Source organism: Zalophus californianus, chromosome X, assembly GCF_009762305.2.
Source record: "Zalophus californianus isolate mZalCal1 chromosome X, mZalCal1.pri.v2, whole genome shotgun sequence".
Lineage (NCBI taxonomy): Eukaryota > Metazoa > Chordata > Mammalia > Carnivora > Otariidae > Zalophus > Zalophus californianus.
The window spans coordinates 41,292,105-41,315,700 of record NC_045612.1 but is presented as its reverse complement, the minus strand read 5'-3'; the positions used below and the strand labels follow the sequence as shown (position 1 = coordinate 41,315,700).

At 36.2% G+C, this 23,596-nt stretch overlaps 1 protein-coding gene across 2 annotated transcripts in view; it reads left to right on the top strand.

Moving 5' to 3' along the window:
• Window positions 1-23,596, top strand: part of RADX (RPA1 related single stranded DNA binding protein, X-linked) — an 88,741-nt gene that overhangs the window by 53,790 nt on the left and 11,355 nt on the right. For both annotated transcript variants that reach the window (XM_027607506.1, XM_027607505.1), the window contains exon 12: window positions 14,791-15,081. In XM_027607506.1, the coding sequence (XP_027463307.1) occupies window positions 14,791-15,081 (291 nt within the window). The remainder of the gene's footprint in view (window positions 1-14,790; window positions 15,082-23,596) is intronic.

Here is a 23,596-nt window from a genome sequence, read left to right as displayed (position 1 = left end):
TCTCCGAATCCCCGCCAACATCTCTCATTTCCTGACTTGTTAATTTTAGCCATTCTAACTGGTGTGAGGTGATATCTCACTGAGATTTTGATTTGGATTTCCCTGATGCCGAACGATGTTGAGCACTTTTTCATGTGTCTGTTGGCCATTTGGATGTCTTCTTTGGAAAAATGTCTGTTCATGTCTTCTGCCCATTTCTTGATTGGATCATTTGTTCTTTGGGTGTTGAGTTTGATAAGTTCTTTATAGATTTTGGATACTAGCCCTTGATCTGATATGTCATTTGCAAAGATCTTCTCCCATTCTGTCAGTTGTCTTTTGGTTTTGTTGACTGTTTCTTTTGCGGTGCAAAAAACTTTTTATCTTGATAAAATCCCAATAGTTCATTTTTGCCCTTGCTTCCCTTGCCTTTGGCGATGTTTCTAGGAAGAAGTTGCTGCGGCTGAGGTCGAAGAGGTTGCTGCCTGTATTCTCCTTTAGGATTTTGATGGACTCCTGTCTCACATTTAGGTCTTTCAACCATTTTGAGTCTATTTTTGTGTGTGATGTAAGGAAATGCTCCCGTTTCATTCTTCTGCATGTGGCTGTCCAATTTTCCCAACACCATTTGTTGAAGAGACTGTCTTTTTGCCATTGGACATTCTTTCCTGCTTTGTTGAAGATTAGTTGACCATAGAGTTGAGGTTCCATTTCTGGGCTCTCTATTCTGCTCCATTGATGTATGTGTCTGTTTTTGTGCCAATACCATACTGTCTTGATGATGACAGCTTTGTAATAGAGTTGGAAGTCCGGAATTGTGATGCCGCCAGCATTGCTTTTCTTTTCAACATTACTCTGGCTATTCAGTGTCTTTTCTGGTTCCATACAAATTTTAGGATTATTTGTTCCATTTCCTTGAAAAAAGTCGATGGTATTTTGATGGGGATTGCATTGAATGTGTACATTGCTCTAGGTAGCATTGACATCTTCACAATATTTGTTCTTCAAATCCATGAGCTTTCCATTTCTTTGTTTCTTCCTCAGTTTGTTTCATGAGTATTTTGTACTTTTCTGAGTACAGATCCTTTGCCTCTTTGGTTAGATTTATTCCTAGGTATCTTATGGTTTTGGGTGCAATTGTAAATGGGAGCAACTCCTTAATTTCTCTCTCTTCTGTCTTGTTGTTGGTGTATAGGAATGCCACTGATTTCTGTGCATTGATTTTATATCCTGCCACTTGACTAAATTCCTGTATGAGTTCTAGCAGTTTTGGGGTGGAGTCTTTTGGGTTTTCCACATAAAGTATCATATCATCTGCCAACAGTGAGAGTTTGACTTCTTCTTTGCCACTTTGGATGTCTTTGATTTCTTTTTGTTTTCTGATTGCTGTGGCTAGGACTTCTAATACTATGTTGCATAACAGTGGTGATAGTGGACATCCCTGCTGCATTCCTGATCTTAGTGGGAAAGCTCTCAGTTTTTCCCCATTGACAATGATATTCACTGTAGGTTTTTCATAGATGGCTTTTATGATATTGAGGTATATACCCTCTATCCCTATACTCTGAAGAGTTTTGAACAAGAAAGAATGCTGTGCCTTCTCAAATGCTTTTTCTGCATCTATTGATAGGATTCTTGTTCTTTCTTTTATTAATGTATTGTATCACATTGATTTGCAGATGTTGAACCAACCTTGCAGCCCAGGGATAAATCCCACTTGGTCGTGGTGAATAATCCTATTAATGTACTATTAGATCGTATTGGCTAGTATTTTGGTGAGAATTTTTGCATCCATGGTCATTCAATGACATTAGTCTGTAATTCTTTTTGATGGGGTCTTTGTCTGGTTTGGGGATCAAGGTAATGGAGGCCTCATAAAATGAGTTTGGAAGTTTTCCTTCCATTTCTATTTTTTGGAACAGTTTCAGGAGAATAGGTATTAATTCTTCTTTAATTGTCTGATAGAATTCCCCTGGGAAGCCGACTGGCCCTGGGCTTTTGTTTGTTGGGAGAGTTTTGATGACTGCTTCAATTTCCTTATTGGTTATAGGTCTGTTCAGGTTTTCTATTTCTTCCTGGTTCAGTTTTGGTAGTTGATACATCTCTAGGAATGCATCCATTTCTTCCAGGTTATCTAATTTGCTGGCATATAGTTGCTCATAATATATTCTTATAATTGTTTGATTTCTTTGGTGTTGGTTGTGATCTCTCCTCTTTCATTCATGATTTTGTTGATTTGGGTCATTTCTCTTTTCTTTTTGATAAGTCTGGCCAGGGTTTTATCAATCTTGTTAATTCTTTCAAAGAACCAGCTCCTAGTTTCGTTGATCTGTTCTACTGTTCTTTTGGTTTCTAGTTCATTGATTTCTGCTCTGATCTTTATTATTTCTCTTCTCCTGCTGGGTTTAGGCTTTATTTGCTATTTTTTTTTCTAGCTCCTTTAGGTGTAGGGTTAGGTTGTGTATTTGAGACCTTTCTTGTTTCTTAAGAAAGGCCTGTATTGCTATATACTTTCTTCTCAGGACTGCCTTTGCTGCATCCCAAAGATTTTGAACAGTTGTGTTTTCATTTTCATTGGTTTCCATGAATTTTTTTAATTTTTCTTTAATTTCCTGGTTGACCATTCATTCTTTAGTAGGATGCTCTTTAGCCTCCATGTATTTGAGTTCTTTCTGACTTTCCTCTTATGATTGAGCTCTAGTTTCAAAGCATTATGGTCTGAAAATATACAGGGAATAATCCCAATCTTTTGGTACCAGTTGAGACCTGATTTGTGACCTAGGATGTGATCTATTCTGGAGAATGTTCCATGGGCACTAGAGAAGAATGTGTATTCCGTTGCTTTGGGATGGAATGTTCTGAACATGTCTGTGAAGTCCATTTGGTCCAGTGTGTCATTTAAAGTATTTCCTTGTTGATCTTTTGCTTAGGTGATCTGTCCATTTCAGTAAGGGGGGTGTTAAAGTCCCCCACAATTATTATACTGTTATGAATGTGTTTCTTTGCTTTTGTTATTAATTGCCTTATATAATTTGCAGCTCCCATGTTAGGGGCATAGATATTTACAATTGTTAGATCTTCTTGTTGGGTTGACCCTTTAAGTAGGATATAGTGTCCTTCCTCATCTCTTATTACAGTCTTTGGTTTAAAAGCTTATTTGTCTGATATAAGGAGTGCCACCCCAGCTTTGTTTTGGTGTCCACTAGCTTGGTAAATGGTTTTCCACCCCCTCACTTTCAATCTTGGCTGTCTTTGGGTCTAAAATTAGTCTCTTACAGACGGCATATTGATGGGTCTTGTTTTTTAATCCAATCTGATAGCCTGTGTCTTTGGAGTGGGGCATTTAGCCCATTTACATTCAGGGTAACTATTGAAAGATATGAATTTAGTGCCATTGTATTGCCTGTAAGGTGACTGTTACTGTATATTGTCTGTGTTCCTTTCTGGTCTATGTTACTTTTAGGCTCTCTCTTTGCTTAGAGGACCCCTTTCAATATTTCTTGTAGGGCTGGTTTTGTGTTTGCAAATTCCTTTAATTTTTGTTTGTCCTGGAAGCTTTTTATCTCTCCTTCTATTTTCAGTGACAGCCTAGCTGGATATAGTATTCCTGGCTGCATATTTTTCTCATTTAGTGCTCTGAAGATATCATGCCAGTCCTTTCTGGCCTGCCAGGTCTCTGTGGATAGGTCTGTTGCCAATCTAATGTTTATACCATTATATGTTACATATCTCTTCTCCCGAGCTGCTTTCAGGATTTTCTCTTTGTCTCTGAGACTCGTAAGTTTTACTATTAGATGTCGGGGTGTTGACCTATTTTTAATGATTTTGAGAGGCATTCTCTGTGCCTCCTGGATTTTGATGCCTGTTTCCTTCCCCAAATTAGGGAAGTTCTCTGCTATAATTTGCTCCAATATACCTTCTGCCCCTCTCTCTCTTTTTTCTTCTGAGATCCCATTTTTTCTAATGTTTCATCTTATGGTATCGCTTTTCTCTCGAATTCTGCCCTCGTGATCCAGTAGTTATTTATCTCTCTTTTTCTCAGCTTCTTTATTTTCCATCATTTGGTCTTCTATATTGCTGATTCTCTCTTCTGCCTCATTTATCCTAGCAGTTAGTGCCCCCATTTTTTATTGCACCTCATGAATAGCCTTTTTGGTTTTGACTTGGTTAGATTTTAGTTCTTTTATTTCTCCAGAACGGGTTTCTCTAATAACTTCCAGGCTTTTTTCAAGCCCAACTAGTATCTTTAAAATCATGATTCTGAACTCTATGTCCTACATCGTACTAATGTCCGTATTGAGTAGGTCCCTGGCAGTCGGTACTACCTCTTGTTCTTTTTGTTGAGGTGATTTTTTCCATTTTGTCATTTTGTCCAGAGGAGAATAGATGAATGAGAGAACAAAATGCTAACAGGGAATAACATCCCCAGAAAATATACTCTAAACAAATCAAAAAAAGATCTGAAACCAGGGCAAAAGAAAGGGAAAGAAAGAAAAAAGAAAAAAAAGATAAAAACCAAAACAGAACAAAACAAAAAAACAAAATATGATCAGTTATGGTCAGGCTGGTGCATAGATCAGTGACACACACTAGATTTTGGGTGTATTTTGGTCTGTTAGAAGAAAGTGCCTCCGAAAATTTTAAAGAATGAAAAACTTATATATGTACAAAAATCAGGGTTGATACGATGAAGGGATGGAATATGACTGTAAAGATGAAAATTATAAAACATTTTATAAAAGCAATTGATAAGAAGTTGTTTGAAAAAAGAAAAGAGGATTTTAAAAAAAATGGGAGAGAATATGATCAGGCAGGAGACTAGAACAAAGCCATACACTAGAGATTTAGGGTATGTTTTGATCTGTTAGAAGAAACTGTATCTCAAAATTTTAAAGAGAGAACAACTTATATATATGCCAAAAATAAGGGTAACTACTATGAAGGGGTAGAATATGACTCTAAAAATGAAAAATAAAAATGTTTCTTAAAAAAGGGATTGATAAGATGTTGGTTGAAAAAGGGAAAAAGAAAAATTCAAAAAAGAAGTTAAAAAAATTAACTTTGAAAGACTAAAGAATCATGGTAAAATAAAAACCATGAATTCTATGTGCAGTATTCCCCTAGCGCTGGGGTCCTGCCGTTCTCATTGATCAGTAAACTTGGTCTTGGCTGGCTGTTCTTGCTGATCTTCTGGGGGAGGGGCCTGTTGTCATGGTTCCCAAATGTCTTTCCCGGAGGGGGAATTGCCCCGCCATTGCCTGGTCCAGGCTAAGTCATCTGCTCGGGTTTGCTCTCGGGAGCTTTTGTTTCCTGCAAGTTTTCAGTACAGCTTTGGAGGACAAGAGTGAAAATGGCGGCCTCACAATCTCCGCCCTGGAGGAGCCGAGAACTCGGGGCCCCGCTCCTCAGTGCGCCCCCAGAGAAAAGTGGTCAGTCACTCCCGTCTCCCCGGTCTCCGTGCTCACCTGGCCTTTGACCAAGCATTTCTATCTCTGCCATCCGACTCGGTGTGGAGTCTCCAAACCCAGGAGATCCCTGCGGTGCGCTCCCACCCCTCCTCCCGGGGGAGGAAGGGGGGTCTTCCCGGCTCTGCCGCTTGTTGGGTCCCTGCTGGAGGAGCAGTGGCCCGACTGTGCCGGTGATCATGGTTTATGGCAACCCTGAGCTGAGAGCCCGCACCTCAGCTCCGTCTCTGCAGCCGGCTTCCCTGCTCTGATACATGGTAGCTCTGCCGCACTCAGGCAGCCCCGGTCTTTCTGTGACCCTGAGGGTCCTGAGACCACGCTTTCCCGCAAGGGTTCCACTCCCCGCTTAGCCACTGGAGCAATGTCCCTCAGCTGAGCCGACTTCTACAAGTTCCGATTTTGTGTTCTGCGGCTCTATCACTTGCCAGAAGCGGCGGATGGAGGCCCCCTTCCCCGCCGTCTATCCTCCCGAATATCACCTCGGATTCACTTCTCTGCACATCCTACCTTCCAGAAAGTGGTAGTTTTTCTGTTCAGAGAGTTGCTGCTATTCTTTTCTTCGATCTCCTGTTGAGTTCATAGGTGTTCCAAATGGTTTGATCCCTATCAGGCTGAATTCATGGGACCAGATGAAATCCAGGTCTCCTCCTCTGCCATCTTGCTCCGCCTCTTTATAGTTGTTATATCTTTTTGATAACTTGACTCTTATCAGCATATAATGTTCTCCCTTGTCTCTTGTAACAGTTTTTTTTTTTTACTTAAATTTTACTTTGCTATTAGTATGGCCACCTCAGCTCCCTTTTGGTTACTATTTGCATTAAATTGCTTTTTCTATTCTTTTACTTTCAATTTATTTGTGTCTTTGAAGCTAAATTGAGTCTCTTATAGGCAGCATCTATTTGCCTGTTTTTTCCCACTTGCCAGTCTCTGCATTTGTAAAATTTAAGCCACTTATATTTAATGTAATTACTGATGGAAAAGGACATGTTTCTGCCATTTATTGTTTTCAATTTCTCTTATACCTTTTTTGCCCCTCATTTCCTCTATTACTGCCTTCTTTTGTGTTCAGTAGGTTTTTTATAGTGACTTGGTTTGATTTCCTTCACATTTCATTTTATATATCTTTTTAGATATTTTATTTGTGGTTGCCATGGGGGTTAAGTTTTACATCCTAAATTTATAACAATGTAGTTTGAATTGATATCAACTTAAGTTCAATAGCATATAAAAATTGTGTTCCTATACAACTCTCACATCCCCCCATTTATGTTCCTGTTATCACAGATTACAGCTGTATACATTGTATGCTCTATAACATGATTTATAATCATATTGTATTTTGTTTTATAGATGTTTGTATTTTGTAGAAAATAAAAAGTAGAGTTACAAACTAAAAATACAATTATACTGGCTTTTATACTTATCCGTGTAGTTACTTTTAGTAGAGATCTTTATTTCTAAATAAAGCTTCAAGTTATTGACTAGTGTCCTTTCATGTCAACCTGAAGGACTCCTGTTAGCATTTCTTGTAGGGTAGGTCTAGTGGTAACAAACTCCTCCAGCTTTTGTTAATCTTCTGATGTCTTACTTTCTCCCTCATTTTTGAAGGACAGTTTTGCTGGATATAAAATCCTTGGCTTACACATTTTTGTTTCCTTTTAGCAATTTAAATATATCATCCACTGCCTTTGTTTTCTCTGGATATAGAATCTTTGGTTGATGTGGTCTTTTTTCAGTACTTTAAATGTGACATCCTACTGCCTTTTAACTTTGTGGTTTCTGATGAGAAATCTACTATTAATCTTAATGAGGCTCCCTTACTCATGAAGAGTAACTTTTCTCTTGCTTTCCTGGTGACCCTTTTTTTGTTTTTCATCAGTTTGATTAGAACCTTCCTTGTGTGGATCTCTTTTAGTTTATCCTACTTGGAGTTTATTGAGCTTTTTGGATGGGTACATTCATAATTTTCATCAGATTTGGTGATTTTTGGCCATTATGTTTGTTCCTTTCTCTCTCATCTCCTTCTGGGACTTCTATAATGTGAATATCGGTCTGATTGATGGTTTCCCACCAGTCCCTTAGATTCTGTTTACTTTTCTTCATTCTTTTTTTTTCCTTTCTGCTCCTCAAACTAGATAATATCAATGAACTACCTTCAAATTTACTGATTCTGTCTTTTGCCTGCTCAAATCTGCTTTGACTCCTCTAGTGAATTTTTCATTTCAATTATTTAGCTTTTCAGCTCTAGAATTTCTATTTTGTTCCTTTCTATAATTTCTTTGTCTTTATTGATATTCTCTCTTTTATCATACATTATTTTCCTGGTTTCTTTTAGATCTTTGTTCATGTTTTCTTCTAGCCCTTTGAACATATTTAAGACAGTTGTTTTAAAGTGTTTGTATCAAATGTTCAAAGTTCAGACTTCTTCAGAGACTCTTTCTGTCAATTTATTTTGTTCATTTGAAAGGGCCACACTTTCCTGTTTATTTGTATAATTGTGATTTCTTTGTGAAACCTAGAAATAAAAATATTATAATATGGTAACTGTGGAAATTCTTCTCGGGATTTGTCAGAGTTTATTAATTTTTAAAAGTTGTAGTCCATTTGTCTAGTGACATTTCCCAGAATTTTTTCTGGCTATTTCTTGTTGCATGTGATCGTTGAAATTTCTTTTACTTAGCATGTATTAAGCTATTTTTTTTGACAGGTATTTCTTTGAATAACATGAACTAAAAACTGTGATTCTAGCCTTCCAGTCTTTGCAGATTGGCTCTATATTCAGGCTCTCTTTCAGTACTTAGCTAGACTTACACCTAGCCTAGGAATCAGCCCAGGGTAAAAGGTTAAGGTCTCAGTTCTTTTCTGCATATGCCTCTTTCCCTGAGTGTGCCCTTGGCTTTCTAAATTTCCCAAGATACAGGAATGCTTTTGAATGCACCAATTTCCCAACAAAACATTGTCCCTGGTTTTTCCTTTCTGGCCTTAGGGTGTTTATGTCTTAACTGTAATCTGCCCCAGGTGTCTGTGGGTGGTTTGTCTACCTTCTAATGTTTTCCAGCAATGACCACTGCTATTCCAGCCTATTTGAGTTCAAGATTAGGTGAAACAGAGACAGGATTCTTGTATCAGTCCGTCAGAAAGCTTCCAGACAAGTTAGAACAGACCTACACAATAATTCGTGAATAACATCTGCTCTGCTCCCTCTAGAACCTTGGACCAGGCTCCCATACTAGAAATGCAGGTTGCCTTCTTCAAGAATGCTACCCTGCTGGGGAGAGGGTGGGACAAAGGCAAGTAAAAATTCCACAAAGTTTTCCTAATATTTTTAAGTGACCTTTTTCCTTTCTTTAAGATTTTGTTTATGTATTTGAGAGAGCTAAAACAATTTGGTGAAGGGACAGAGGGAGAGGGAAAAGCAGACTCCCTGCTGAGCAGAGAGCCTAATGGGAGGCTTGATCCCAGGATCCTGGGATCATGACCTGAGCTAAAGGCAGACACTTAACTGACTGAGACACCCCAGCGCCCTGCAAGTGACCTTTTTCTTGATTTGGCATTCCCTTTGTTCCTGTAAACATTTGATTATTTTCTAGATTTCTGACAAAGTCATTTCTGACATTTTCTGCATATTTTTTAATGTTTCTGTGGGGGAATGGAAGCTTTGAGCTGCCTACTCTGCCATTTTGCTCAACTTATAAAGTTTTATTGTTTCTTTATATTGTTAGTGGCTGCTGATAATAAATGCTTAGGCCCATTAATTCATAAGAGGCTGCAAAGTGGTCATAAGCTAATTCTATCATTCCTTCATTTAGTAGCTGAAATAGCTTTATAAGGAGAAACTTCTAATTTATTATTTGGTTACTAAAACATACTGTTCATTGAGGAAAGGCAGGATAGATACTTGATTCTTTCTCTTTATCAATTTTCAAAATAATGAGTTGGATGCCTAGAATTTTCCAAAGATCTCCAATTAGTCTTTTGTTTGTTTTTGGTATTTTTAATAATGTTATAAACTCATGAATTTAAATATATTTGATGTGTTTCTTTCTGTCGCAATTACCATCCTCATCACTGGTCAAGCTATTTTATTTTTGACTAGTAGGAAACTCTGAAAATTTGCTCATGAGTCCTTTTGATATGACTTTAATGGTTTGCAATAGCTTTTTAGTATCCGGCTTGACAAAGTATATCCATGTTCATTGTGAACATTTTCTGCCCCAGACATGGAATCAGCTATTTCTCCACAGAGCTCTGGTATTTAAGGACTACAGATTAGGCGTTATGGGTTTTGATTGATATTGGTTTAGTTATTATTTCTAGGCCTTTGCAGGGGACAGAACTAGAAAATGTACTCAGCTGACTGGTTGGTTGCTTAGTTAAGACAAAATATGTCTTGATTTCATTTTTATATTTTCAATTCAAATTCACAACTACAGAATTTTTACTTAGGAGATAAAGCTAGAAGAGGCTTTTTTCCACTGGAAGAATCTTGTGTCTGAAGACCCTGGAGATGATAGAATCAGAATATTACATAGTAATTTGTTTGCTTTCACTCACCACATATAAAAACAATTCCAGAATAATCACCTGAACATTTGCATCAACAATTTTACTATAAACAATTGAAGGTTTGTTTTGTTTGTTTTGCAATTATTTTGTCTTTGAAATATGCCAACTAGGGATACATGAATTATTATTCATTAAAGCCATTTGTGATATTTCTCTCTGTATGGTTATACTATCAGGTGGATAGATATTTAGGTTCATTTCTTTTATTTTGTTTTATTTTCTTTTATTTTGATGCTTAAGGATTGCTTTATTTATTTAAATAAACACTTAATTTTCTAAATTATTTTCATGGTTCAATAGTCAAATATAGAAAAAGAATATATATTTAAAGAAGTTTAGCTTCTTTCTTTAGTTCCCTGCACCTGATTCCTTCTCACTCACTGTAGGTAACTTTTTAATTCATTTTATGATGTATTTTTCCAAAGTTTGTTTTATAATATAAGCAAATATGTAAGTATTTCAAAGAAAAAGAGTCATGCTCCCCTTTCTTATATAAATGTGGTTCTACTACTTTTGAGTAATTTGACAGTACCAAATATGTTATACCTTCTGACCTATGTGTTGGGTACACAAGGAGACATGCTCTAAGATATTTATTGGAGATATTGTAAATGATGGTACAATGAAGATAAGGATGTATGTATCTTTTCACATTAGTGTTTTTGTATTCTTTGGATAAATACCCAGAATTGGAACAGCTAAATCTATATGGTAAATCTACTCTTAATTTTATTAAAAACCTCCATTCTGTTTTCCTAGCAGCTGCACCAATTTACATTCCCACCAACAATGTGTTAGGGTTCCCTTCTCTCCACATATTCTCCAATAGTTATTTCTTGTCTTTTTGATAATAGCCATTCTAACAGGTGTGAGGTGATATTTTGTTGTGGTTTTGATTTGCATTTTCCTAGTAATTAGAGGTGTTGAACTTGTTTTCATGTGCCTATTGGCCATCTGTATGTCTTCTTTGGAAAAAATGTCTATTCAGATCCTCTGCCCCTTTTTTAATCAGGTTTCTTTTTCTAAATTGTTGAGTTGTATGAGTTCTTTCTGTATTTTAGATATTAATTACTTATCAGATATATGCAAATATCTCCTACCATTGAGTAGGTTGCCTTTTTGTTTTGATGATGGTTTCCTTTGCTGTGCAAAAACTTTTTAGTATGATGTGATCCCATTTGTTTATTTTTGCTTTTCTTTCCCTTGCCTTTGGAGTCAGATCCAGAAACACATCTCTAAGACTGATGTCTTAGTGCCTTAGGAGCTTACTGCCTATGTTTTATTCTAGGAATTTTATGGTTTCAGGTCTTACATTCTAATCTTTAATGCATTTTGAGTTAAGTTTTGTGTATGGTGTAAGTTAGCAGTCTAGTTTCATCTTTTGCATGTGACTATCCAGTTTTTTCAGCACCATTTATTGAACAACTGTCCTTTCTCCAATGTATACTCTTGAATCCTTTGTTATAAATTAATTGTCCATATATATGTGGGTTTCTTTCTGGGCTCTCAGTTCTCTTCCATTGATCTGTGTGTCTGTTTTTATGCCAGTACCATACTGTTTTGATTACTATATAGCTTTGTAGTATAGTTTGAAATCTGCCAGTATGATACCTCCAGCTTTGTTATTCTTTCTAAAGATTGCCCTAGCTATTTAGGATCTTTAGTGGTTCCATACAAATTTATAGAATTACTTGTTCTAGTTCTGTGGAAAATGCCATTGGAATTTTGATGGGGATTGCATAGAATCTGTAGATTGCTTTGGGTAGTATGGACATTTTAACAATACTGATTTTTCCAGTCCATGAAGACAGAATGTCTTTCGATTTGTTTGTGTCATCTTCAGTTTCTTTCATCAGTGTCTTATAGTACAGGTCTTTCACCACCTTGATTAAATTTATTTTTAGGTATTTTATTCTTTTGGTGCAATTGTAAATGAGATTGCTTTCTTAATTTCTCTTTCTGATAGTTGTTAGTGTATAGAAATACCACACATTTCTGTATATTGATTTTGTATCCTGCATCTTTATTGAATTTGTTTTTTGTTCTAACAGTTTTTTTTTTGTGGAGACTTTAATAATATGTATATTATGTCATCTGCAAATGGTGACAGTTTTACTTCTTCCTTTCCAATTTGGATGCCTTTTTTTCTTCTTGCCTATTGCTGTGGTTAAGCCTCCCAATACTCTATTGAAGAAAAGTGATGAGAGAGGGTATCCTGTCTTGTTCCTGATCTTAGAGAAAATGCTTTCAATTTTTCACTGTTGACTATGACAATAACAGTATTACTGAGATCATAAAACATTACAGGTAGCCTCTGACTTACACACTTTTTTTAAAAGTCTATTTTATACTTGCTACTGAGTGAAAAATACCCTGTTCTTTTCTAGCCTTGTAGATCTTATACCAAGGTGGAGTTAGTGGATGAAAGGGGGGAAGAGGCAAAGAAAATAGCTCCTCACCTTCCCAAATGCTTCCATACACCCCTGCCCATCATTTTTATCTATATAATAAAATGCTCAGAGTAGATTTTGTGAAGAAACAAAATTACCATGCCTACATACATACATTTATAATGTGTTTTTTTTTTACCTCACAACCTTAACGTGGTCTTCTAAAATTTTTCCCCACTAAAACATAAGTCTGTTCTCACCAGAAATTAGGGTAAAATGAATCATTAAAATAAGTTATCATTATAATTATAACAATCATATATATGTATGTACATATATATATGCAAAAACATAATTTTACTAGGGAATTAACCTGTATCTTTGTTGTGCATTAGGCTTAAAAACATAATGTGTTTCATATGGTAATTTCAGTAGTATTCAAACTAAAAATAAAAGAATTCCAGTTCATAATTTTCCATCATATTTTTAGAAAAACCTGAACTCTGGATGTATTTTTGTCTCCTAATTATTGCCTTTGAAATCTTACTATTCACAGTGACTGACAGTATCTCTTGAATTCATATCCATTTGTAATAATTGTGAACATATAATCAGGGTAGGGTACTTACAGTCCCAAGTTACCAAAATAAAAAACAAAGCAGGATTTTTCAGAGGAATTTTTCAAATAAACATTTGTACCTTGCCAGTCCTTGATATCAACACTCAAACAAAGCATAGCAAATATTCTGACTTATTCCTGACAGGGTCGGCCATAGGATTTTTTTTCCTGTAAGGTAGATGTAATTATTTAATTTTTAAAAATTGGAATAGCTTATAATTTGTTATTTGCATGCTATATTTTAGAACAAATAAGTCAGAAATGTTCACTATAACTTGAGTCATTGTAATAGCTACTTATTGTTCTAATTACGTACTTTTATTAGTTTGGGGAAAGGAGAACAATTTTAGAAAATAAAAAAGATTAAATCATTCTACAGTTCTGTTTACTCCTATTAACTGAGTTTTTCTCTTGGCTTTGATTAATTCCATTCTTTTTTCATGTGCAATTACATTTTTTATCCTTTTTGTTATCAAGCATTATTATAGGAAGTTAAGTGTGTTCATCAACTGAATTTTGAATTAAACTCTTTTGTAATATTGCAGTGGTTTGAATTCTTGGAGAGTAAGAAATGTGTATTCAACTTCTTTATTTTCTGTTACAACTCAGTCTAATACTCTACCCCATAAGAAATTTTTAGTAAGTCTCTGGATAGGTTTAAAAAACTAAGAAAGTGGTGTGGGAATAGGGTATGTTTCAAAAGCAGAAGTGGTATATTAACCACATTGAAACTTTGCTATTGAAACCCCCTTCAGCCTTAGCAAGGTTTTTTATGCTAGGATAATAATAAGCACCAAGGCACAGGCCACCTGCAAGGAAGCAATTCAGCAACCTTGGTAAACTCTGAAACAGAGTTGCTGTCAGTTTGTCTCAGCTAGCAGAACTGACAACATGAGAGTCTTATTCCAAAATCTATTTTTTCTGATTCTGCCATGTGTCTTCAGTTCCCAGGGTGTATTATTCAATTAAAATATTATTTTACCAAATTCTTTAGCACAGTTACTGGAATATATATAATAAGTGCTCAATAATTATTTGCTGAAAGAATGAATGAATGAATGAATGAATGAATGAATGAATGTCTAATGTGTAGGGGAGAAATTGTATTCTGCTTTATAAATTAAATGTGTTAGATAAACTGTACATAAGTGATAAATTGACTTGATAGAAAAAAATCAAGAATTGAAGAGATCTTTCATCTGAGTTTAGTTCCCTCTTTGTTTTCCATGTTATTTAGATCTGAAAGGAGTATCATATATAATAAGTGGTTTTCTTGAAGGAGAGTTATATCCATGAAAAAGACTGTATTTTGTATCTGTTCAGGCTCCTTTTAGCAAAGATTAACAAATTTTATTAGAAGCTTAAATTCCACCAATAGTGAGTGGTGGTCCCATCTATAAGAGTTAAGAATTTGACTTAACTTGAATTTGTCACTGAATATAAAAGAAATATATGTTTATTTAAGAGAGTTTATAAAATACAGAAAAAGTATAAGGAAGGTAATCACAAATTTTCATAATTCCAGCAACAGAGAAAAACAATATCCGTTTTTAATATTTTGGAGGAAAAGTTTATTTTGAAAATGAATTTAGTTCTCTCTTCACATTAATAAGAATTATCTTTTGGACATTCAATTTACATTTTATATGTGGTTGTTTGATTTTTAAAGTTAATTAAACTATTCCTCATTAATCTGTACTTTTTTGTACTGAATGACTTAATTTGGTTAGTTTGCAGGTCCATTGTATCTATCTCATTGTGTCTTTAACAGGTCGAGAAAGCGCAAGCACTAGTACTGCAGGAAAAGCCCGAAAAACTATAAGCGATAGGTGGGAAAGTCAGCTGTGGAGAGAGAAAAAGTTTGGCTTAATAGATCACCTGCATTACAGCCATGTTTATCCTGAAAGCATTCCACGAAAATTTATTTTCGAGCAGAGAAAGTTTCTTACTGAGCAGTTTAATTCTCAGCCTGCAAAGTACATACCACCAGAGGGAAGGCCCCCAAACCTTGATGACTTTAAGAGTGCCCGGAGCCTTGGACATTTTGAAGTAACCATCCTAGGTAAGTGAAGTGTTCTTTTCTTTGAATATCATTAATTTAATATTTTCAATATAGATGATACTATTTTGCTTGAAAAAATTAAGCTCCCTCCCCCAAAAATAAAGTCCAAGGAGAGCTCCTGTTTAGCTCAAACCAATGGAGGAATGGAGCACTAATTCTGGAATACATTAAGCTCTAATTGTGGGCTTTAAACATTGGCAAGTCCTGGGAAAGTATTTGGGCAGAGAAGAATGGGAACCAAGGGAACTTTCCTCACCCTTGACTACCTGACTACTTCTAAAACTGATTTTGTTTTTCTTTAGCCTCCACTTTCTTGCTCATGTTCTCTGCCTCTTTCTCAGTGTATCTGAACCACTGAAAGGTAAAATGTAGGTTAAAGAGAAAAAGGGTACTAATCGAGAGAAGCTCCTATGAACAGAGGTCTGTTTAGCCCCTATAAAAAATTAAATTCTCAACTAAACCAGGTTGCAACAGAAAGAAGCTAAAAAACTTCCCTGGTCTATAAGGAAAAATAAATGGATTTTCTCAGGTTGTTCAAAACTGAGAAGTACCCATAGAACTTACAGAAATTTAAAAGTCAATAAAAAAAAGATGAGGTGTATACACACACACAAACACACACACACACACACACACACACACACACACACACACACACACACACAAGCCAACATATTTTTTTTAAGAGAACAAACTGACAGTGACTAGAGGGAAGATGGGTGAGGGGACAGGTGAACGAGGTGATGGGGATTAAGGAGTGTACTTGTTGTGATGAGCACTGGGTGACGTATTAAAGTGTTGAATCACTATATTGTACACCTGAAACTCATATTACGTTGTATGTTCACTAACTGGAATTTAAATAAAAACTTTTAAAAAGTCAACACATTTTTAAACTTATATTTAATTTTGTCTTTCTTTCCAATGAATGAAAAATGTACACAAAAAATTAATTCTAAAATAAAACCATAGCCAAAATAAGCTATTCTCAGAGTCAAGAAAAATGTTTATTTGTATTTGTATCTCAAAAGAAGGTCTTGTTACCTTAAAATAAAAGAATGAGGAAATGTCATTAGCAAATTAATTTAATGGCTGAAAGAAAGTGCAGTTCGTAGATTTTTACATCTACAGTACTGGAATGAATTACCTTGACTTTTATCAGGATTCCTTTTTCATTTTTACTCTCTCACACTCCCTCTTCTCTGCCTCCTCACACACATACGTACATACGTGTGATTGTGTGTATGTGTACAATCTATGAAAAGTATGACTTTCCCCTGACTCTGTTAGACATGTCAGACCTGTTTCAAATACTTCTTTTTACTAGACTGTATTACTTGGTCTCTTTACATCACTTAAAAGCAAGAATCAAATGAAAAGGGCAAATGTGTCATTCTGTCCAATCAGCTCTAGTCCACATTACAATTATGCTGTTTTATATCCTACCTGTTTTCAAGGACTTAAGGTGGTTTACAGGAATAAAAACAGTGAAAAATAAGTCACAGGTGGATAAAACAAAACAGACCGTTTCAAAGGAAACAGAAAAAGTACATATTACTAGGTACCTGCAAATAACTATATTACCATTTGGCAGTAATTTTTGGTCAACTTTCTGGCAGGAAAAAAGAGGGGATTTTTTTTTCCTGATGAGGTATTTAATTTTAAAGTTAAAAGAAGTTTGGATATCATCTAGTCCTACACCCTGGCTAGGTAGAACCCAGGCCATGATTAGAAATCATGTTTCCTGAGTCTGTAAACATATCTCCTATTACAGAGAAAACAAACACTCCTATATAGGAAGCCTATTTTTTTCCTCTATTAAAACTCAAGTCAGGAGGCACCTGGGTGGCTCAGTTGTTAAGCATCTGCCTTCGTCTCAGGTCATGATCCCAGGGTCCTGGGATCGAACCCCACATTGGGCTCTCTGCTCAGCGGGAAGCCTGCTTCTCCCTCTCCCACTCCCTCTGCTTGTGTTCCCTCTCTCCTATCTCTCTCTCTGTCAAATAAAAAAAAATCTTAAAAAAATCTCAAGTCAGATTTTACCATATGAAGTTATTGTTTAGGATAGAATAACAGTAGGTTGATATTTTCAACTATAGTTTTTCTTTTTTAAAGATATGGAAATGCTCTTCAGATAATTGATTCTTCCATCAAACTTATAATATATAATCAGTATAATAATTGGTCAAATCTTAGTAACACATTTCTGTAAAGGAGTGTATTTTAACCTAATTATCACAAAATGCAAGTACTTAGCTCTCTAATGGTTAACTTAATACATAAATGAAATCTAGAGAACTAAAATAAATGGTACTGATCCATTGATTCTTTTCTTATATTTCAAGTTTTTATTTAAATTTTAGTTAACGTATAGTATAATATTAGTTTCAGGAGTAGAATCCAGCAATTCATCACTTACATATAACACCTAGTGCTGATCCATTGATTCTTATAGAACCTTGATGGGAAGAGGTAGCCTATCAGAATCATCTGAGGGAGACCTTCCCACACTCCATAAGATTCTGGTACACTCCAGAGAAGCAGCCTATTCAATGTCCGTTACCTTCCTAAGGGAGACTTACTGCTGCACCAGAGCCAGTGACAAGAATGTGTCCTGCTTGTCAGGTATGCAGGAATAGAATTAAGATTGAGAAATACTACTCTCTTAATAGGACTTGAAGTACAGATATTCTCAGATTTGGGGGGGTTTAAAAAATTTTATTTATTTATTTGAGAGAGAGCACCAGAGAGAGAGAGCAAGCATGAGTGAGGGTCAGAGGGAGAAAGAGAGAAACAGGCAGGGAGCCCCGTGCGGGGCTCTATCCCAGGACCCTGGGATCATGACCTGAGCCAAAGGCAGACACTTAACCAACTGAGCCACCCAGGTGCCCCAGATATTCTCAAATTTTGGTTAAATAAGTGGTGAATATCAGATATGAAAGTAGTGAATTTATTACAGCTTTTCTAAAAGTATGAAACTAAGTTGTATTATGAGACCAAATGGCCAATCCTTTGTAAGCATGGCATGAGCAATGAACTCAAAAGAGATGATTACATCTCTTAATAATGTACTCTTTGTTAAAAGATATAACCCTAAAACCGAAAGATAACCTTATATGTATTCAGTACATGGGGGTACACTTGTTCTGTAAAGGGCCAAGTAGTAAATGTTTGAGGCTTTGCAGGCCATACAGTATCTGTCCCAACTACTTAGTTCTGCTGTTTTAGTGTGAAAGCAGTCATAGACAATATATAAATGAATGTGCATGGCTCTGTTTGGATAAAACTTTATTTATAGATGCTGATATTTGAATTGCTTATAAATAATTTTCACATATCACAAAATATTCGTTTGATTTTTTTCAACCATTTATGATATAAAAAAGCATTCTTAGCTCATGGGTTGTACAAAACCAGGTGCAAGCTAGATTTGAACCCCCAGGCCATAGTTTGCTGACCCCTGTTCTAGACCTCTATTTTTACATAAAACTAGCTAAACCAATCCAGGCAGATAAATCTGTATGATATTTAAATTTCTTCCAACATGAGGATTGTCCACCTACGTTGATACTATCTTCCAGTGATTGATTATCTCTCTGCAGTATCTTGCTGATCTCTGGAGGACACAGTAATTTTGAAGTGTGTTATTCTGGGAGCCAGAAAGGTTACTCACACCACAACTCTGTTACAATCATTAACTCTGATTGGTCTAGGGTGAGTCATTATTGAGAACATCGAATGGAATTATGAATCTTCCTTCCTACAATTCTAATGGCTCCCAACAACCTGTTGCAATATCAGAAACCTATTCCAGAAATGCTGGTTCTTGTATTAAAATCCTTGCTATGCCATCTCACTTGTCTCAAATAAACAGATATTTTTAGTAAGCACTAAAACCTCAGTCCATTGCTTATTATGAAATAACACACATTTCAAAAAGAAGATACTGGAATGAAGTAACAAACTAAATTTTCAGTGCCTTTAGGCCCAGTTACAAAATCTATTGGTCAATCTCTCCTAATTTTAAGAATTATTCCCCCTTTAAATATAAGAAAACAGTTTTCAAAGCCTAGATGGCATTAGTATATCAACGACTCTGCTAACACTGATTTAGTTACCCGTGAAATGCTGTGAATCAATCAAAGCTTAAGAGCCCTCTCTTCAATTTGCCCTTGACTCAGGTAATAACGATCATAATTCAGCCAGCCTTCTGTAAACCTCTGAAGCTCATCAGCTTTGTCTCTTGCAAGTCAAGAGAAACCCCCTCAATTTTTTATATGGTTTGTTCTTTTACTTTTTTGCAAAATACATTTGCATTTTTAATAACGTTAATTATAACATCAAAGCAATTTAATATGTTGTAGTTATATTGAAATAATAAGGATTTACTTACCTTGACTTTTTTCTTCTATTAAAGCAACCAAGGAGGCCAACATAACTCCTCCCCTCCTTGGTACTAGCCTGTGGGCTCAGGGCAAATTATTCTTACCCATAAAATATGCCTCCTTCTTTGTTGAAGCCTATTCGAACCATTAACTGAGTAGCACTGAGTTTTCTCACTGTTGGTTCCCTCACTGGCTACATCCTCAGGATATCTTTTCCCAATGAGATTTCCCCACTCTTGTATCTCAGTAGAGCAGTACACTGGATTATATGGGTTCCAGAGCTAGATTACTGTTGCCATACCCTAATTCTGTCCCTTATTTCATTGCATAATTAATTATAATTTAATCATGAAACCTGAAGCACCTACTATCAGATTTTGTCATCATAAGACACCCTTTTTCCCCATACTTTAACATCTTTGAAAATCGATATGCATCTTATAATTGAAGTCATGTCTTTGTTCACTTGGTAGCATTTTTCTTAGTGGCATCTTAGATTAAGTAAAATATGGTATGTTGCAAGCATTGTGCTAAGTGCCAGGATTATAAATTGCCTCCCCTCCAATGCACACATATACACACACACTTTCACACTTTTTATTGCAAAAGAAATTCAGTGATCACAAAGAATTGAGGAAGAAGATATATAAATTGCATATAACACACATTACAAAAGAATAATATGAGCTTACTTGTTTGATCTTATATTTTCCTAAAATTTTGAATATAGTCCAGATATATGATCACATTTACCTAGACAGTAAGGTGTAAGTTACTGAAGTAACACAGAAACAGGAAGTCACCATTAAAGTGCATATGTATGTACACTGTGGGAAGGATATTTGTGTTCATCTCCTTTGGTAATAGGAATACAGATGAATTCATATTTGAACACATAATGCACAAATGTCTTAAAGTCTAGTATTTGAAAATTATAGGTAAAAAATGCACAAACATACATTCATTTGCTTGATTTAACAAGTATTTACTGAGCATCTAAGTGTGCCCAGCACTGTTCTAGGTCCTGAGGTTATGAGGTTAAGTGAGTGAACACAACAAATAAAAGAGCTTGCTGATAAAAGAGATGGTGATAAATGCTAGAAAGGGGTTGGAGAGTAAGGTAGTAGGAAAGGATTACATTTTATCTTTTTTTGGGGGGAGGGGCAGAGGGAGAGGAAGAGAGAATCTTTTATTTTTGCATTTTTTAAATTTTATTATATTATGTTAATCACCATACATTACATCATTAGTTTTTGATGTACTGTTCCATGATTCATTGTTTGCATATAACACCCAGTGCTCCATTCAACAGGTGCCCTCTTTAATACCCATCACCAGGCTAGCCCATCCCCCACCCCCTCCCCTCTAGAACCCTCAGTTTGTTTCTCAGAGTCCATAGTCTCTCATGGTTCGTCTCCCCCTCCAATTTCCCCCCCTTCATTTTTCCCTTCCTATTATCTTCTTCTTTTTAACATATAATGTATTATTGGTTTCAGAGGTACAGGTCTGTGAGTCAACAGTCTTACACAATTCACAGCACTCACCATAGCACATACCCTACCCAATGTCTATCACCCAGCCACCCATCCCTCCCACCTCCCACCACTCTAGCAACACTCAGTTTGTTTCTTGAGATTAAGAATTCCTCATATCAGTGACATCATATGATACATGTCTTTCACTGATTGACTTATTTCGCTCAGCATAATACCCTCCAATTCCATCCATGTTGCAAATGGCAAGATTTCATTCCTTTTGATGGCTGCATAATATTCCATTGTATGTATATAAAAGCACGTCTTCTTTATCCATTCATCTGTTGATGGACATCTTGGCTCTTTCCATAGTTTGGTTATTGTGGACATTGCTGCTATAAACATCGGGGTGCACATACCCCTTCGGATCCCTACATTTGTATCTTTGGGGTAAATACCCAGTAGGGCAATTGCTGGGTCGTAGGGTAGCTCAATTTTCAACTTTTTGAGGAACCTCCATACTGTTTTCCAGAGTGGTTGCACCAGCTTGCATTCCCACCAACAGTGTAGGAGGGTTCCCCTTTCTCCGAATCCCCACCAACATCTCTCATTTCCTGACTTGTTAATTTTAGCCATTCTGACTGGTGTGAGGTGGTATCTCATTGAGGTTTTGATTTGGATTTCCCTGATGCCGAGCGATGTTGAGCACTTTTTCATGTGTCTGTTGGCCATTTGGATGTCTTCTTTGGAAAAATGTCTGTTCATGTCTTCTGCCCATTTCTTGATTGGATCATTTGTTCTTTGGGTGTTGAGTTTGATAAGTTCTTTATAGATTTTGGATACTAGCCCTTTATCAGATATGTCATTTGCAAATATCTTCTCCCATTCTGTCAGTTGTCTTTTGGTTTTGTTGACTGTTTCCTTTGCTCTGCAAAAGCTTTTTTATCTTGATGAAGTCCCAATAGTTCATTTTTGCCCTTGCTTCCCTTGCCTTTGGCAATGTTTCTAGGAAGAAGTTGCTGCAGCTGAGGCCGAAGAGGTTGCTGCCTGTGTTCTCCTCAAGGATTTTGATAGACTCCTGTCTCACATTGAGGTCTTTCAACCATTTTGAGTCTATTTTTGTGTGTGGTGTAAGGAAATGGTCCAGTTTCATTCTTCTGCATGTGGCTGTCCAATTTTCCCAACACCATTTGTTGAAGAGACTGTCTTTTTTCCATTGGACATTCTTTTCCTGCTTTGTCGAACATTAGTTGACCATAGAGTTGAGGGTCCATTTCTGGGCTCTCTATTTCTGTTCCATTGATCTATGTGTCTGTTTTTGTGCCAGTACCATACTGTCCTGATGATGACAGCTTTGTAATAGAGCTGGAAGTCCAGAATTGTGATGCTGCCAGCTTTGGTTTTCTTTTTCAACATTCCTCTGGCTATTTGGTGTCTTTTCTGGTTCCATACAAATTTTAAGATTATTTGTTCCATTTCTTTGAAAAAGATGGATGGTATTTTGATAGGGATTGCATTAAATGTGTAGATTGCTCTAGGTAGCATTGACATCTTCACAGTATTTGTTCTTCCAATCTATGAGCATGGAAAGTTTTTCCATTTCTTTGTGTCTTCCTCAGTTTGTTTCATGAGTACTTTATAGTTTTCTGAGTGCAGAGTCTTTGTCTCTTTGGTTAGATTTATTCCTAGGTATCTTATGGTTTTGGGTGCAATTGTAAATGGGATCGACTCCTTAATTTCTCTTTCTTCTGTCTTGTTGTTGGTGTATAGGAATGCCACTGACTTCTGTGCATTGATTTTATATTCTGCCACTTTACTGAATTCCTGTATGAGTTCTAGCAGTTTTGGGGTGGAGTCTTTTGGGTTTTCCACATAAAGTATCATCTGCAAAGAGTGAGAGTTTGACTTCTTCTTTGCCAATTTGTATGCCTTTTATTTCTTTTTGTTGTCTGATTGCTGTGGCTAGGACTTCCAGTACTATGTTGAACAGCAGTGGTGAGTGGACGTCCCTGCCGTGTTCCTGATCTTAGGGGGAAAACTGGAAGAGAGAGAATCTTAAGCAGGCTCCATGCCCAGGGTGGAGCCTGATGTGGGGCTCGATCTCCCAACCCTGAGATCATGACCTGAGCCAAAATCAAGAGTCTGATGCTTAACCACTGGAGTCACCCAGGCACTCTGGAAAGGATGACATTTTCATAGAGTGGTCAGGGTTAGGGTTAGGTCTCCCTGAAAAAATAACATTTCACCAGAATCCTGATGGGGGTGAAGGAACAATCTGGTTATCTGAGGAAAGAACATTCTAGGCACAGAAACAGCAAGTATGGAGGCTCTGAGGCCTGTTTACTTATACATTTGTACTCACAACTCTAGTTTTAACCAAGGAACTCACGACAAATTTCATGAGTAATGATGAAGCTAAACACACCATATTTTATAATTTAGAAAATAATTCAAAAAGAGTATCAATGACACACTGATAATCAAACTACCTTCCTGAGAATATCAGGATTTCCAACTTCTGATATTTTCTCAATTCTAAGGCATACTTTCTTTTGTTATATTTGCAAGTTGGAATGCATCTTACCGTCAATGGGTACACTTAATGCTGAATTTCCTTTTTATTAAAACTGTTATTAAGTTGATGGTATATCTTAG